The sequence below is a fragment of the Oncorhynchus masou genome, unplaced genomic scaffold, assembly GCF_036934945.1.
Source record: "Oncorhynchus masou masou isolate Uvic2021 unplaced genomic scaffold, UVic_Omas_1.1 unplaced_scaffold_747, whole genome shotgun sequence".
Lineage (NCBI taxonomy): Eukaryota > Metazoa > Chordata > Actinopteri > Salmoniformes > Salmonidae > Oncorhynchus > Oncorhynchus masou.
In genome coordinates this window covers 68,733-87,500 of record NW_027013929.1, presented here as the reverse complement: position 1 = coordinate 87,500, position 18,768 = coordinate 68,733, and the positions used below count along the sequence as shown (strand labels likewise).

Sequence of the window (18,768 nt, the reverse complement as noted above, 5' to 3'; positions counted from 1 at the left end):
CTCCACCCCCTATCTCTCTCTCTATCCCTCCCCCCAATTCTATCTCTCTCTCTCTTTCCCTCCAAAGCATGTAGTACGGACCCTTTGTCTAAATCAGGGTCCATAAGAGGCAGCAGCATCATGAGGTGGAGACCTGAAATAAGAAGCAGCATCATGAGGTAGAAACCTGAAATAAGAAGCAGCATCATGAGGTGGAGACCTGAAATAAGAAGCAGCATCATGAGGTGGAGACCTGAAATAAGAAGCAGCAGCATCATGAGGTGGAGACCTGAAATAAGAAGCAGCATCATGAGGTGGAGACCTGAAATAAGAAGCAGCATCATGAGGTAGAGACCTGAAATGAGAGGCAGCAGCATCATGAGGTGGAGACCTGAAATAAGAAGCAGCATCATGAGGTGGAGACCCGAAATAAGAAGCAGCATCATGAGGTGGAGACCCGAAATAAGAAGCAGCATCATGAGGTAGAGACCTGAAATAAGAAGCAGCATCATGAGGTAGAGACCTGAAATAAGAAGCAGCATCATCATGAGGTGGAGACCTGAAATAAGAAGTAGCATCATGAGGTAGAGACCTGAAATAAGAAGCAGCATCATGAGGTGGAGACCTGAAATAAGAAGCAGCAGCATCATGAGGTGGAGACCTGAAATAAGAAGCAGCAGCATCATGAGGTGGAGACCTGAAATAAGAAGCAGCATCATGAGGTAGAGACCTGAAATAAGAAGCAGCATCATGAGGTGGAGACCTGAAATAAGAAGCAGCATCAGGAGGTGGAGACCTGAAATAAGAAGCAGCAGCATCATGAGGTGGAGACCTGAAATAAGAAGCAGCATCATGAGGTGGAGACCTGAAATAAGAAGCAGCATCATGAGGTGGAGACCTGAAATAAGAAGCAGCATCATCATGAGGTGGAGACCTAAAATAAGAAGCAGCATCATGAGGTAGAGACCTGAAATAAGAAGCAGCATCATGAGGTGGAGACCTGAAATAAGAAGCAGCAGCATCATGAGGTGGAGACCTGAAATAAGAAGCAGCATCATGAGGTGGAGACCTGAAATAAGAAGCAGCATCATGAGGTGGAGACCTGAAATAAGAAGCAGCAGCATCATGAGGTGGAGACCTGAAATAAGAAGCAGCATCATGAGGTAGAGACCTGAAATAAGAGGCAGCAGCATCATGAGGTGGAGACCTGAAATAAGAGGCTGCAGCATCATGAGGTGGAGACCTGAAATAAGAAGCAGCAGCATCATGAGGTGGAGACCTGAAATAAGAAGCAGCAGCATCATGAGGTGGAGACCTGAAATAAGAAGCAGCATCATGAGGTAGAGACCTGAAATAAGAAGCAGCATCATGAGGTGGAGACCTGAAATAAGAAGCAGCATCAGGAGGTGGAGACCTGAAATAAGAAGCAGCAGCATCATGAGGTGGAGACCTGAAATAAGAAGCAGCATCATGAGGTGGAGACCTGAAATAAGAAGCAGCATCATGAGGTGGAGACCTGAAATAAGAAGCAGCATCATCATGAGGTGGAGACCTAAAATAAGAAGCAGCATCATGAGGTAGAGACCTGAAATAAGAAGCAGCATCATGAGGTGGAGACCTGAAATAAGAAGCAGCAGCATCATGAGGTGGAGACCTGAAATAAGAAGCAGCATCATGAGGTGGAGACCTGAAATAAGAAGCAGCATCATGAGGTGGAGACCTGAAATAAGAAGCAGCAGCATCATGAGGTGGAGACCTGAAATAAGAAGCAGCATCATGAGGTAGAGACCTGAAATAAGAGGCAGCAGCATCATGAGGTGGAGACCTGAAATAAGAGGCTGCAGCATCATGAGGTGGAGACCTGAAATAAGAAGCAGCATCATGAGGTGGAGACCTGAAATAAGAAGCAGCAGCATCATGAGGTGGAGACCTGAAATAAGAAGCAGCATCATGAGGTAGAGACCTGAAATAAGAAGCAGCAGCATCATGAGGTAGAGACCTGAAATAAGAAGCAGCATCATGAGGTGGAGACCTGAAATAAGAAGCAGCATCATGAGGTAGAGACCTGAAATAAGACGCAGCATCATGAGGTAGAGACCTGAAATAAGAAGCAGCATCATGAGGTGGAGACCTGAAATAAGAAGCAGCATCATGAGGTGGAGACCTGAAATAAGAAGCAGCATCATGAGGTGGAGACCTGAAATAAGAAGCAGCAGCATCATGAGGTGGAGACCTGAAATAAGAAGCAGCAGCATCATGAGGTGGAGACCTGAAATAAGAAGCAGCAGCATCAGGAGGTGGAGACCTGAAATAAGAAGCAGCATCATGAGGTAGAGACCTGAAATAAGAAGCAGCATCATGAGGTGGAGACCTGAAATAAGAAGCAGCATCATGAGGTAGAGACCTGAAATAAGAAGCAGCATCATGAGGTGGAGACCTGAAATAAGAAGCAGCATCAGGAGGTGGAGACCTGAAATAAGAAGCAGCATCAGGAGGTGGAGACCTGAAATAAGAAGCAGCATCATGAGGTAGAGACCTGAAATAAGAAGCAGCATCATGAGGTAGAGACCTGAAATAAGAAGCAGCATCATGAGGTAGAGACCTGAAATTAGAAGCAGCATCATGAGGTGGAGACCTGAAATAAGAAGCAGCATCATGAGGTGGAGACCTGAAATAAGAAGCATCATCATGAGGTGGAGACCTGAAATAAGAAGCAGCAGCATCATGAGGTGGAGACCTGAAATAAGAAGCAGCAGCATCATGAGGTGGAGACCTGAAATAAGAAGCAGCAGCATCATGAGGTGGAGACCTGAAATAAGAAGCAGCATCATGAGGTAGAGACCTGAAATAAGAAGCAGCATCATGAGGTGGAGACCTGAAATAAGAAGCAGCATCATGAGGTGGAGACCTGAAATAAGAAGCAGCAGCATCATGAGGTGGAGACCTGAAATAAGAAGCAGCATCATGAGGTGGAGACCTGAAATAAGAAGCAGCATCATGAGGTGGAGACCTGAAATAAGAAGCAGCAGCATCATGAGGTGGAGACCTGAAATAAGAAGCAGCAGCATCATGAGGTGGAGACCTGAAATAAGAAGCAGCAGCATCATGAGGTGGAGACCTGAAATAAGAAGCAGCAGCATCATGAGGTGGAGACCTGAAATAAGAAGCAGCAGCATCATGAGGTGGAGACCTGAAATAAGAAGCAGCAGCATCATGAGGTGGAGACCTGAAATAAGAAGCAGCAGCATCATGAGGTGGAGACCTGAAATAAGAAGCAGCAGCATCATGAGGTGGAGACCTGAAATAAGAAGCAGCATCATGAGGTGGAGACCTGAAATAAGAAGCAGCATCATGAGTTGGAGACCTGAAATAAGAAGCAGCATCAGGAGGTGGAGACCTGAAATAAGAAGCAGCAGCATCATGAGGTGGAGACCTGAAATAAGAAGCAGCATCATGAGGTGGAGACCTGAAATAAGAAGCAGCATCATCATGAGGTGGAGACCTGAAATAAGAAGCAGCATCATGAGGTAGAGACCTGAAATAAGAAGCAGCATCATGAGGTGGAGACCTGAAATAAGAAGCAGCAGCATCATGAGGTGGAGACCTGAAATAAGAAGCAGCATCATGAGGTGGAGACCTGAAATAAGAGGCAGCATCATGAGGTGGAGACCTGAAATAAGAAGCAGCATCATGAGGTGGAGACCTGAAATAAGAAGCAGCATCATGAGGTGGAGACCTGAAATAAGAGGCAGCATCATGAGGTGGAGACCTGAAATAAGAAGCAGCATCATGAGGTGGAGACCTGAAATAAGAGGCAGCATCATGAGGTGGAGACCTGAAATAAGAAGCAGCATCATGAGGTGGAGACCTGAAATAAGAAGCAGCATCATGAGGTGGAGACCTGAAATAAGAAGCAGCATCATGAGGTGGAGACCTGAAATAAGAAGCAGCATCATGAGGTGGAGACCTGAAATAAGAAGCAGCATCATGAGGTGGAGACCTGAAATAAGAAGCAGCAGCATCATGAGGTGGAGACCTGAAATAAGAAGCAGCATCATGACCTCCCTTGCTGTGGTGAAACATGTCAGGTGATCTGTCTCCGACACACCTCCCCTGCTGTGGTGAAACCTGTCAGGTGATCTGTCTCCGACACACCTCCCCTGCTGTGGTGAAACCTGTCAGGTGATCTGTCTCTGACACACCTCCCCTGCTGTGGTGAAACCTGTCAGGTGATCTGTCTCTGACACACCTCCCCTGCTGTGGTGAAACCTGTCAGGTGATCTGTCTCTGACACACCTCCCCTGCTGTGGTGAAACCTGTCAGGTGATCTGTCTCTGACACACCTCCCCTGCTGTGGTGAAACCTGTCAGGTGATCTGTCTCTGACACACCTCCCCTGCTGTGGTGAAACCTGTCAGGTGATCTGTCTCTGACACACCTCCCCTGCTGTGGTGAAACCTGTCAGGTGATCTGTCTCTGACACACCTCCCCTGCTGTGGTGAAACCTGTCAGGTGATCTGTCTCTGACACACCTCCCCTGCACAGAAGGCTGTTCCTATGTCCTCACAATGCCACAGAAGGCTGTTCCTATGTCCTCAATGCCACAGAAGGCTGTTCCTATGTCCTCACAATGCCACAGAAGGCTGTTCCTATGTCCTCACAATGCCACAGAAGGCTGTTCCTATGTCCTCACAATGCCACAGAAGACTGTTCCTATGTCCTCACAATGCCACAGAAGGCTGTTCCTATGTCCTCACAATGCCACAGAAGACTGTTCCTATGTCCTCACAATGCCACAGAAGGCTGTTCCTATGTCCTCACAATGCCACAGAAGGCTGTTCCTATGTCCTCACAATGCCACAGAAGGCTGTTCCTATGTCCTCACAATGCCACAGAAGGCTGTTCCTATGTCCTCACAATGCCACAGAAGGCTGTTCCTATGTCCTCACAATGCCACAGAAGGCTGTTCCTATGTCCTCACAATGCCACAGAAGGCTGTTCCTATGTCCTCACAATGCCACAGAAGGCTGTTCCTATGTCCTCACAATGCCACAGAAGACTGTTCCTATGTCCTCACAATGCCACAGAAGGCTGTTCCCCTGTCCTCACAATGCCACAGAAGGCTGTTCCTATGTCCTCACAATGCCACAGAAGACTGTTCCTATGTCCTCACAATGCCACGGAAGGCTGTTCCTATGTCCTCACAATGCCACAGAAGGCTGTTCCTATGTCCTCACAATGCCACAGAAGACTGTTCCTATGTCCTCACAATGCCACAGAAGACTGTTCCTATGTCCTCACAATGCCACAGAAGGCTGTTCCTATGTCCTCACAATGCCACAGAAGGCTGTTCCTATGTCCTCACAATGCCACAGAAGGCTGTTCCTATGTCCTCACAATGCCACAGAAGGCTGTTCCTATGTCCTCACAATGCCACAGAAGGCTGTTCCTATGTCCTCAATGCCACAGAAGGCTGTTCCTATGTCCTCACAATGCCACAGAAGGCTGTTCCTATGTCCTCACAATGCCACAGAAGGCTGTTCCTATGTCCTCACAATGCCACAGAAGACTGTTCCTATGTCCTCACAATGCCACAGAAGGACACAGTATCAAATGGGTTCTGGAATTGGTTTCATATCCAACAGATAATTAGTCTTGATGAGTCATTAGTGCTTGATATTGAGTCAGATCATATCCCTCCTCTCATCTCTCCATCACCTCACTCATTATCTATCACTCCTCTCATTATCACTCTTCTCATCTCTCCATCACCTCACTCCTCATTATCACTCCTCTCCATCGCTCCATCTCTCATCTCTCCATCGCTCATCGCTCATCGCTCCATCTCTCATCGCTCCATCTCTCATATCTCCATCTCTCATCTCTCCATCGCTCATCGCTCATCGCTCCATCTCTCATATCTCTCATCTCTCATCTCTCATCTCTCCATCGCTCATCGCTCCATCTCTCATATCTCCATCTCTCCATCTCTCATATCTCCATCTCTCATCTCTCATCTCTCCATCGCTCATCGCTCCATCTCTCATATCTCCATCTCTCATCTCTCCATCGCTCATCGCTCCATCTCTCATATCTCCATCTCTCATATCTCCATCTCTCATCTCTCCATCGCTCATCGCTCCATCTCTCATATCTCCATCTCTCATATCTCCATCTCTCCATCTCTTCATCAACTCACCTACAGGAACAGATGGAATATACTTCCTCCACACGTCAGCCAAACATAAAAAGAAAGGTAGACTCAAACAGCGCCCTGTTTGGTGTGTGTGTGTTTGGTGTGTTTGGTGTGTGTGTGTGTGTGTGTGTGTGTGTGTGTGTGTGTGTGTGTGTGTGTGTGTGTGTGTGTGTGTGTCTGTGTGTTTGGTGTGTGTGTGTCTGTGTGTGTCTGTGTGTGTGTCTGTGTGTGTCTGTGTGTGTGTCTGTGTGTGTGTCTGTGTGTGTGTCTGTGTGTGTGTCTGTGTGTTTGGTGTGTGTCTGTGTGTTTGGTGTGTGTGTGTGTGTGTGTGTGTTTGGTGTGTGTGTGTGTGTGTGTGTCTGTGTGTTTGGTGTGTGTGTGTCTGTGTGTGTCTGTGTGTGTGTCTGTGTGTTTGGTGTGTGTGTGTCTGTGTGTGTCTGTGTGTGTCTGTGTGTGTCTGTGTGTGTCTGTGTGTGTGTGTGTGTGTGTGTGTGTGTGTGTGTGTGTGTGTGTGTGTGTCTGTGTGTTTGGTGTGTGTGTGTGTGTGTGTGTGTCTGTGTGTGTGTGTGTGTGTCTGTGTGTTTGGTGTGTCTGTGTGTGTGTCTGTGTGTTTGGTGTGTGTGTGTGTCTGTGTGTGTCTGTGTGTGTCTGTGTGTGTCTGTGTGTGTCTGTGTGTGTCTGTGTGTCTGTGTGTGTGTGTCTGTGTGTGTGTTTGGTGTGTGTGTGTCTGTGTGTGTCTGTGTGTGTGTTTGGTGTGTGTGTGTGTGTGTGTGTGTGTGTGCGCGTCGGCCCAGTGAGTGTGCATGTGTGTGTTGCCAAGGCTTCACAATCTTCTGCAAAACCAAATGACAGATTCTACGTTATCAGAACAACCGGTTGTGGCTTTTGAGTGTGAAATACAGACATGATAATGTATAGACATGATTATGTATGGAGGTGATCATGTATAGACACGGTAACGTACAGACATGATAATGCATAGACATGATCACGTATGGAGGTGATCATGTATAGACACGAAAACGTACAGACATGATAATGTATAGACATGATCACGTATGGAGGTGATCATGTATAGACACGGTAACGTACAGACATGATAATGCATAGACATGATCACATATGGAGGTGATCATGTATAGACACGATAAAGTCCAGACATGATAATGCATAGACATGATCACGTATGGAGGTGATCATGTATAGACACGAAAACGTACAGACATGATAATGCATAGACATGATCACATATGGAGGTGATCATGTATAGATACGGTAATGTACAGACATGATAATGTATAGACATGATTATGTATGGAGGTGATCATGTATAGACATGATAACGTACAGACATGATAATGCATATAGACGAGAATGTATAGACACGATAAAGTATAGTCGTGATAATGTACAGACATGATTACATTTACATTTACATTTTAAGTCATTTAGCAGACGCTCTTATCCAGAGCGACTTACAAATTGGTGAATTCACCTTCTGACATCCAGTGGAACAGCCACTTTACAATAGTGCATCTAAATCATTTAAGGGGGGGGTGAGAAGGATTACTTATCCTATCCTAGGTATTCCTTGAAGAGGTGGGGTTTCAGGTGTCTCCGGAAGGTGGTGATTGACTCCGCTGTCCTGGCGTCGTGAGGGAGTTTGTTCCACCATTGGGGGCCAGAGCAGCGAACAGTTTTGACTGGGCTGAGCGGGAACTGTACTTCCTCAGTGGTAGGGAGGCGAGCAGGCCAGAGGTGGATGAACGCAGTGCCCTTGTTTGGGTGTAGGGCCTGATCAGAGCCTGGAGGTACTGCGGTGCCGTTCCCCTCACAGCTCCGTAGGCAAGCACCATGGTCTTGTAGCGGATGCGAGCTTCAACTGGAAGCCAGTGGAGAGAGCGGAGGAGCGGGGTGACGTGAGAGAACTTGGGAAGGTTGAACACCAGACGGGCTGCGGCGTTCTGGATGAGTTGTAGTGGTTTAATGGCACAGGCAGGGAGCCCAGCCAACAGCGAGTTGCAGTAATCCAGACGGGAGATGACAAGTGCCTGGATTAGGACCTGCGCCGCTTCCTGTGTGAGGCAGGGTCGTACTCTGCGGATGTTGTAGAGCATGAACCTACAGGAACGGGCCACCGCCATGATGTTGGTTGAGAACGACAGGGTGTTGTCCAGGATCACGCCAAGGTTCTTAGCGCTCTGGGAGGAGGACACAATGGAGTTGTCAACCGTGATGGCGAGATCATGGAACGGGCAGTCCTTCCCCGGGAGGAAGAGCAGCTCCGTCTTGCCGAGGTTCAGCTTGAGGTGGTGATCCGTCATCCACACTGATATGTCTGCCAGACATGCAGAGATGCGATTCGCCACCTGGTCATCAGAAGGGGGAAAGGAGAAGATTAATTGTGTGTCGTCTGCATAGCAATGATAGGAGAGACCATGTGAGGTTATGACAGAGCCAAGTGACTTGGTGTATAGCGAGAATAGGAGAGGGCCTAGAACAGAGCCCTGGGGGACACCAGTGGTGAGAGCGCGTGGTGAGGAGACAGATTCTCGCCACGCCACCTGGTAGGAGCGACCTGTCAGGTAGGACGCAATCCAAGCGTGGGCCGCGCCGGAGATGCCCAACTCGGAGAGGGTGGAGAGGAGGATCTGATGGTTCACAGTATCGAAGGCAGCCGATAGGTCTAGAAGGATGAGAGCAGAGGAGAGAGAGTTAGCTTTAGCAGTGCGGAGCGCCTCCGTGATACAGAGAAGAGCAGTCTCAGTTGAATGACTAGTCTTGAAACCTGACTGATTTGGATCAAGAAGGTCATTCTGAGAGAGATAGCGGGAGAGCTGGCCAAGGACGGCACGTTCAAGAGTTTTGGAGAGAAAAGAAAGAAGGGATACTGGTCTGTAGTTGTTGACATCGGAGGGATCGAGTGTAGGTTTTTTCAGAAGGGGTGCAACTCTCGCTCTCTTGAAGACGTAAGGGAATTCACCCCCGTAGTGGACAAAAATGAATGGCAAATTATTGGCATAGGACAAACCATGTACACATTGGCCAATACCACCCAAAGCGGCGTTGATTCATGCAAAGTTTACTTCTATTGCCATATGGGTATTGCCAGTTGTAACACTTCAAAAATCCAACAGGTGGCGATTGCACTCCACCATGGTTTTTCATATTGATATTGGACTCCAAGTCAACATCCAAAAGCCAAATTTTGAAAAAACGAATTTTTGAAAAAAACGTATCACCCCTTAAAAAAGTGCTTTCTGGACCGTTTTTCGAAATTCTTTCGCTTTTTTTGACAATTACACATGTATAAGAACTGTATGAAAATACTTTTGTCCAATTTTATTATCATAATTTTTTTAAATTTTTTACTTGCGCATATTGCATATGTTTTGTCCATTTGCAATATGATTTCATAGGAAGTCAGAAGTCAAAAGTCAAAAATTATAAAATTTCATAAAAAACTTCACACACCCCTAAAAAAGTGCTTTCTGGACCGTTTTTCGAAATTTTTCGCATTTTGTGTCAGTTACACACGTATAAGAACTGTATCAACATACTTTAGTCATATTTTATTATCATAATTTTTTTTTTTTTTTTTACTTGCGCATATTGCATGTGTTTTGTCCATCTGCAATATGATTTCATAGGAAGTCAAAAGTCAAAAGTCAAAAATTATTAAATTTCATAAAAAACTTCACACACCCCTAAAAAAGTGCTTTCTGGACCGTTTTTCGAAAAATTTTCGAATTTTGTGTCAGTTACACACGTATAAGAACTGTATCAACATACTTTAGTCATATTTTATTATCATAATGTTTTTTTGTTTTTTTGCTTGTGCATAAGGCATATGTTTTGTGGGGGCCAAATGTCATAAGAAATTTGACATGCTCAAAAATCCTTCAGAAATGCAAAATTGACTGGCCTGATGAACTCGGGATGGCCGGGCAGTGATTGTTGTTCCTTACAATCACTCGTGGTGTTGATTTCATCATGTCCATTTGTTTATGTTTTCTCACTTTTGCAAAGTCACTGTGCATTTGCCATATGGTTAACTGGGCATTCACCATCACCAATTTGTCATGCCATAAAAATCATGCAGGAATGCCAAATTGACTGGCCCGATGAACTCGGGATGGCTGGGCAGTGATTCTGGAACCTCTCCATCGCTCGTTTGGCTTGATTTCAGAATGTCGCTTTTGGTGATGGTACCTCACCGCTTAAACATATTGCTAATGGACAAGAGTCACCTGCAAGTCACCGTCCATCAGTCAATTTGATATCATTCAAAGCTAACTATTGGAGGCACTGTCAGTCTCTACGCACCCCAATGATACGTCCCTCCATCCATGTTGTGTATCTGTGTGATTTAGTTTTCCTTTGAATTTTTATGGGAAAAATGACTGATTTACAGTTCATGGGGGTTGCCTAATCATATATATGAAGTTTTGGAAAGATCTGATTTTTTTAACCCCTCCAAACAGCCCATGAGACACCAATTATGGCACTTCCGGTTGGCACAGGAAGCTGTAACTCAACATACATCCTCATTGGGGTATTCCATTAGAGAATCCTGAGTTTTAAGTCTTTACCATGAAAACTGACTGATTTACACAGGGTTCAATGCACTATGTCCATCAAATTGCAGGCAGTGTATGGGTATACACTTTTAGGGCGATTTGGACCACTTCCGGTTGGTCCAGGAAGCTTAGAATCGACACAGGTAGACCTTATAGTGGTCTGATGGACTGGTACCAAAGACAGGTTCATACAACATTCATAACCCATATAGACTCCAGGTTGTATTTAGTGGAGCAGCCAATATATTCCTATGGGGAGAGAAGTCAATGAACACTGTTTTTATGTAAACACCTTCTTTTGACTGTGAAGGGTTAATGTCACACGGTCAAGGATAGGCTTGGACAGATCAGGAGGACCTTAGGAACAGTCCTGTGGTTGAATTGTCTTTCTAAACCTAACGGTTCCGCCGCTGTCACCCAAAATCAAATGACGTACTGGTGAAGGCTTCATATTGGGCCTATTTTTCTCATGGTCGCGCGCTCAGACCGAGCGAGCTACGGTCAAGCGGGGCACCTCGTTGGACTCGGCATAGTCTGGACACTATGGTGATGCCATTGTTTGTGTTGATTTCAGAATGTCCATTTGGTCATGTTTTCTCACTTTTGCAAAGTCACTGTGCATTTGCCATATGGTTAACTGGGCAGTCACCATCACCAATTTGTCATGCCATAAAAATCATGCAGGAATGCCAAATTGACTGGCCCGATGACATAGGGATGTCTGGGCAGTGATACTGGTACCTCTCCATCGCTCGTTTGGGTTGATTTCAGAATGTCGCTTTTGGTGATGGTACCTCACTGTTAAAACATATTGCAAATATTCCTTACTTTTGCAAAGTCACTGAAAATTTTTGCAGGAATGCCAAATTGACTGGCCCGATGACCTCGGGATGGCTGGGCAGTGATACTGGTACCTCTCCATGGCTCGTTTGGGTTGATTTCAGAATGTCGCTTTTGGTGATGGTACCTCACTGTTAACACATATTGCAAATGTTCCTTACTTTTGCAAAGTCACTGAAAATTTGTGCAGGAATGCCAAATTGACTGGCCCGATGAACTCGGGATGGCTTGGCAGTGATTCTGGTACCTCTCCATCACTCGTTAGGGTTGATTCCAGAATGTCCATTTGGTGATTTTTCTCACTCTTTCAAAGTCACTGTGCATTTGCCATATGGTTAACTGGGCAGTCACCATTACCAATTTGTCATGCTATAAAAATCATGCAGGAATGCCAAATTGACTGGCCCGATGACCTCGGGATGGCTGGGCAGTGATACTGGTACCTCTCCATCGCTCGTTTGGGTTGATTTCAGAATGTCGCTTTTGGTGATGGTACCTCACCGCTTAAACATATTGCTAATGGACAAGAGTCACCTGCAAGTCACCGTCCATCAGTCAATTTGATATCATTCAAAGCTAACTATTGGAGGCACTGTCAGTCTCTACGCACCCCAATGATACGTCCCTCCATCCATGTTGTGTATCTGTGTGATTTAGTTTTCCTTTGAATTTTTATGGGAAAAATGACTGATTTACAGTTCATGGGGGTTGCCTAATCATATATATGAAGTTTTGGAAAGATCTGATATTTTTAACCCCTCCAAACAGCCCATGAGACACCAATTATGGCACTTCCGGTTGGCACAGGAAGCTGTAACTCAACATACATCCTCATTGGGCTATTCCATTAGAGAATCCTGAGTTTTAAGTCTTTACCATGAAAACTGACTGATTTACACAGGGTTCAATGCACTATGTCCATCAAATTGCAGGCAGTGTATGGGTATACACTTTTAGGGCGATTTGAACCACTTCCGGTTGGTCCAGGAAGCTTAGAATCGACACAGGTAGACCTTATAGTGGTCTGATGGACTGGTACCAAAGACAGGTTCATACAACATTCATAACCCATATAGACTCCAGGTTGTATTTAGTGGAGCAGCCAATATATTCCTATGGGGAGAGAAGTCAATGAACACTGTTTTTATGTAAACACCTTCTTTTGACTGTGAAGGGTTAATGTCACACGGTCAAGGATAGGCTTGGACAGATCAGGAGGACCTTAGGAACAGTCCTGTGGTTGAATTGTCTTTCTAAACCTAACGGTTCCGCCGCTGTCACCCAAAATCAAATGACGTACTGGTGAAGGCTTCATATTGGGCCTATTTTTCTCATGGTCGCCGCGCTCAGACCGAGCGAGCTACGGTCAAGCGGGACACCTCGTTGGACTCGGCACAGTCTGGACACTATGGTGATGCCATTGTTTGTGTTGATTTCAGAATGTCCATTTGGTCATGTTTTCTCACTTTTGCAAAGTCACTGTGCATTTGCCATATGGTTAACTGGGCAGTCACCATCACCAATTTGTCATGCCATAAAAATCATGTAGGAATGCCAAATTGACTGGCCCGATGACATAGGGATGGCTGGGCAGTTATTCTGGTACCTCTCCATCGCTCGTTTGGGTTGATTTCAGAATGTCGCTTTTGGTGATGGTACCTCACTGTTAAAACATATTGCAAATGTTCCTTACTTTTGCAAAGTCACTGAAAATTTGTGCAGGAATGCCAAATTGACTGGCCCGATGACCTCGGGATGTCTGGGCAGTGATTATGGTACCTCTCCATCGCTCGTTAGGGTTGATTCCAGAATGTCCATTTGGTGATTTTTCTCACTCTTTCAAAGTCACTGTGCATTTGCCATATGGTTAACTGGGCAGTCACCATCACCAATTTGTCATGCCATAAAAATCATGCAGGAATGCCAAATTGACTGGCCCGATGACCTCAGGATGGCTGGGCAGTGATACTGGTACCTCTCCATTGCTCGTTTGGGTTGATTTCAGAATGTCGCTTTTGGTGATGGTACCTCACTGTTAAAACATATTGCAAATGTTCCTTACTTTTGCAAAGTCACTGAAAATTTGTGCAGGAATGCCAAATTGACTGGCCCGATGACCTCGGGATGTCTGGGCAGTGATTATGGTACCTCTCCATCGCTCGTTAGGGTTGATTCCAGAATGTCCATTTGGTGATTTTTCTCACTCTTTCAAAGTCACTGTGCATTTGCCATATGGTTAACTGGGCAGTCACCATCACCAATTTGTCATGCTATAAAAATCATGCAGGAATGCCAAATTGACTGGCCCGATGACCTCGGGATGTCTGGGCAGTGATTATGGTACCTCTCCATCGCTCGTTAGGGTTGATTCCAGAATGTCCATTTGGTGATTTTTCTCACTCTTTCAAAGTCACTGTGCATTTGCCATATGGTTAACTGGGCAGTCACCATCACCAATTTGTCATGCTATAAAAATCATGCAGGAATGCCAAATTGACTGGCCCGATGACCTCAGGATGGCTGGGCAGTGATACTGGTACCTCTCCATCGCTCGTTTGGGTTGATTTCAGAATGTCGCTTTTGGTGATGGTACCTCACTGTTAAAACATATTGCAAATGTTCCTTACTTTTGCAAAGTCACTGAAAATTTGTGCAGGAATGCCAAATTGACTGGCCCGATGAAGTCGGGATGGCTTGGCAGTGATTCTGGTACCTCTCCATCACTCGTTAGGGTTGATTCCAGAATGTCCATTTGGTGATTTTTCTCACTCTTTCAAAGTCACTGTGCATTTGCCATATGGTTAACTGGGCAGTCACCATTACCAATTTGTCATGACATAAAAATCATGCAGGAATGCCAAATTGACTGGCCCGATGACATAGGGATGTCTGGGCAGTGATACTGGTACCTCTCCATCGCTCGTTTGGGTTGATTTCAGAATGTCGCTTTTGGTGATGGTACCTCACCGCTTAAACATATTGCTAATGGACAAGAGTCACCTGCAAGTCACCGTCCATCAGTCAATTTGATATCATTCTGACACCAAACTGATACAAACTGACACCAAACCCACTTTTCCCAACTCATTTAGGAGCCAAGTATAACATACTTCAGAGCTGGCCCAAAATTCACAAGGCCTTCGGTACAAAACATTAAAAAACCATAAAACACATAGTTACTTTCTAGCTGCGGGGCCAGTTCGGACATTATGTGTAGTCCTATGTGAGGCGACCCCGAATCCCGAGTTTCGGCCCGATAGGTCATTTGGTGTCCGAGTAAAAGCCTAATTGGTGCTGAAAATCCACTTTTTTCAATGCCTTGCTACGGGGTCCTTGAATGAGCTATCGGACCGAGATGTTGGGTTCTGTCTCTATGGGCCGAGACGGTCACAATGCACCTAGTCTTGTGTCTCTGGGACATTTCTAAATGTCGCCATTTTCGTAATGGTCAAAATGAATTGAAGTCATTGCAAATGTTCGACGCTGTTTCTCGGTCCGAGAACCTCCTAGAGCGCCGTAACTCACCACGCACTATCTACCTGAGGTCTAGAACAGGATTCTAAAGTTTCGAACTCTAGGTCTGACGGTTCTTTTTTAGCTCGAACAAAGCTAACTATTGGAGGCACTGTCAGTCTCTACACACCCCAATACGTCCCTCCATCCAAGTTGTGTATCTGTGTGATTTATTTTTCCTTTGAATTTTTATGGGAAAAATGACTGATTTACAGTTCATGGGGGTTGTCTAATCACACATATGAAGTTTTGGACAGATCTGATTTTTTTAACCCTTCCAAACAGCCCCTGAGACACCAATTATGGCACTTCCGGTTGGCACAGGAAGCTATAAATACACACATGTCTTGACTGACATAGAAACCTAGGGAATCCTGAGTTTTAAGTCTTTAAGTTGAGAATTGACTGATCTACACAGGGTTGAATAATGCAGAGGCCTCGGCACCTTTCGTGGTGATGTACATCCAAATACCTTTTGGGTCAGTTTAACCACTTCCGGTTGCTCCAGGAAGCTTAGAATCGACACAGGTAGACCTCATAGTGGTCTGATGGAATGTCATAGAAGACAGGTTCATACAGCATTCATAACCCATAAAGACCCCAGGTTGTATTTAGGGGAGCAGGCAATGTATTCCTATGGGGAGACAAGTCAATGCACACTGTTTTTATGTAAACACCTTCTTTTAACTGTGAAAGGTTAATGCCACACAGTCAAGGTTAGGCTTGCACAGATCGGGAGGACCTTAGGAACAGTCCTGTGTTTGAATTGTCCTTCTAAACCTAACGGTTCCGCCGCTGTCACCCAAAATCAAATGACATTGTGGTGCAGGCTTCATTGTGGGCCTATTTTTCTCATGGTCGCTGCGCTCAGACCGAGTGAGCTACGGTCAAGCGGGGCACCTCGTTGGACTCGGCCCTGCCTTGGGATTATGTTTATGCCATTGCCTGCTCTCTGTGTCTTTAAACACCACGCTTTGTCACTCCATCCTTGCTGTGTGTGTGAGAGCTTTTCTTTGACATCTGTTGGGAAAAATGACTGATTTACAGTTCATGGGGGTTGTCTAATCACACATATGAAGTTTTGGACAGATCTGATTTTTTTAACCCTTCCAAACAGCCCCTGAGACACCAATTATGGCACTTCCGGTTGGCACAGGAAGCTATAAATAAACTCATATCCTCATTGGGGTATGCCTTTACAGAATCCTGAGTTTTAAGTCTTTACGTTAAGAACTGAGTTATTTACGGAGGGTTTAGTGAGTGTGTGTTATTTCAGAAAATCATAGAAAATCACAGAAATGTCGCAGAGCTCCGCAGCACATTTTAAAAATACTCGTATGAACACCCTGCAACTGGATCTGTAACCGTTGAAAAAAAAACACCTATATCTGAACATCACGATCTGGTCACCGTACGATTTCTCGTAAATGACGATAGATAAATGGCCGATTTTTTTTTATTGACACCGGAGGCTCCTTGACTTTGACGTGAAGTGAAAAAATCTTTTCTCTATTTTCATTTTGGACCTTTAATCCCAGAAATATGGCCATAACTCAAAAACCGTTGAGGCCTAGACGCCATCTTGTTCGGGGCCATCTTCCCATAATGCCAAACCTACGCTCACCAAGTTTCGGCTTCGAAATATTTTCAGTTTTCGAGATATGGCACGTCGTGATTCGGGATGTTTTGTCCAATAGCAATATGATTGCTTATGCCCTCTTGTGGGATATTTCGGCATAGCGCAAAAATGGGCTAAAATTTGTTTATTTTATTAAACGAAAACCGAATGTCCGACAAAGTTCATTTGATGACTTCCCGGTAGGTCTGGCCCTACCGCTCGGCCCGACGCCGTCCCCGAATTTCTAAAATGTTTTCGGACGTCTAGTAAGGGACCGTACAGTTCCAATAGGGACTTTCTCACTAACCATACGGTGATTGTCGAAATGTTCCCTTAGGGTATGGAAGGGACGTAGCCAGCGGTCAGGGATGAGTTGATGAGCGAGGTGAGGTAAGGGAGAAGGTCTCCGGAAATGGTCTGGAGAAGAGAGGAGGGGATAGGGTCAAGCGGGCAGGTTGTTTGGCGGCCGGCCGTCACAAGAAGCGAGATTTCATCTGGAGAGAGAGGGGAGAAAGAGGTCAGAGCACAGGGTAGGGCAGTGTGAGCAGAACCAGCGGTGTCGTTTGACTTAGCAAACGAGGATCGGATGTCGTCGACCTTCTTTTCAAAATGGTTGACGAAGTCATCTGCAGAGAGGGAGGAGGGGGGGAGGGGGAGGAGGATTCAGGAGGGAGGAGAAGGTGGCAAAGAGCTTCCTAGGGTTAGAGGCAGATGCTTGGAATTTAGAGTGGTAGAAAGTGGCTTTAGCAGCAGAGACAGAGGAGGAAAATGTAGAGAGGAGGGAGTGAAAGGATGCCAGGTCCGCAGGGAGGCGAGTTTTCCTCCATTTCCGCTCGGCTGCCCGGAGCTCTGTTCTGTGAGCTCGCAATGAGTCGTCGAGCCACGGAGCGGGAGGGGAGGACCGAGCCGGCCTGGAGGATAGGGGACATAGAGAGTCAAAGGATGCAGAAAGGGAAGAGAGGAGGGTTGAGGAGGCAGAATCAGGAGATAGGTTGGAGAAGGTATGAGCAGAGGGAAGAGATGATAGGATGGAAGAGGAGAGAGTAGCGGGGGAGAGAGAGCGAAGGTTGGGACGGCGCGATACCATCCGAGTAGGGGCAGTGTGGGAAGTGTTGGATGAGAGCGAGAGGGAAAAGGATACAAGGTAGTGGTCGGAGACTTGGAGGGGAGTTGCAATGAGGTTAGTGGAAGAACAGCATCTAGTAAAGATGAGGTCGAGCGTATTGCCTGCCTTGTGAGTAGGGGGAAGGTGAGAGGGTGAGGTCAAAAGAGGAGAGGAGTGGAAAGAAGGAGGCAGAGAGGAATGAGTCAAAGGTAGACGTGGGGAGGTTAAAGTCGCCCAGGACTGTGAGAGGTGAGCCGTCCTCAGGAAAGGAGCTTAGCAAGGCATCAAGCTCATTGATGAACTCTCCGAGGGAACCTGGAGGGCGATAAATGATAAGGATGTTAAGCTTGAAAGGGCTGGTAACTGTGACAGCACGGAATTCAAAGGAGGCGATAGACAGATGGGTAAGGGGAGAAAGAGAGAATGACCACTTGGGAGAGATGAGGATCCCGGTGCCACCACCCCGCTGACCAGAAGCTCTCGGGGTGTGCGAGAACACGTGGGCAGACGAAGAGAGAGCAGTAGGAGTAGCAGTGTTATCTGTGGTGATCCATGTTTCCGTCAGTGCCAAGAAGTCGAGGGACTGGAGGGAAGCATAGGCTGAGATGAACTCTGCCTTGTTGGCCGCAGATCGGCAGTTCCAGAGGCTACCGGAGACCTGGAACTCCACGTGGGTCGTGCGCGCTGGGACCACCAGATTAGGGTGGCCGCGGCCACGCGGTGTGGAGCGTTTGTATGGTCTGTGCAGAGAGGAGAGAACAGGGATAGATAGACACATAGTTGACAGGCTACAGAAGAGGCTACGCTAATGCAAAGGAGATTGGAATGACAAGTGTTAATGTTAATGTATATATGATAATGTATATAGGTGATAATGTGTATATACACGGTAACGTACATGCATGATAGTGGATATTGGTGATAATGTATAAACACGA

The 18,768-nt window shown here is 46.1% G+C and overlaps 1 protein-coding gene across 5 annotated transcripts in view; it reads left to right on the top strand.

The window, feature by feature from the left end:
- Positions 1–18,768, top strand: part of LOC135537294 (epidermal growth factor receptor kinase substrate 8-like) — a 143,388-nt gene that overhangs the window by 68,870 nt on the left and 55,750 nt on the right. For 4 of the 5 annotated variants that reach the window (XM_064963489.1, XM_064963492.1, XM_064963487.1 and 1 more), the window contains one exon: positions 6,184–6,234. The exons of the other annotated variant lie outside the window; for it this stretch is intronic. In XM_064963489.1, the coding sequence (XP_064819561.1) occupies positions 6,184–6,234 (51 nt within the window). The remainder of the gene's footprint in view (positions 1–6,183; positions 6,235–18,768) is intronic. 5 annotated transcript variants of the gene reach the window in all.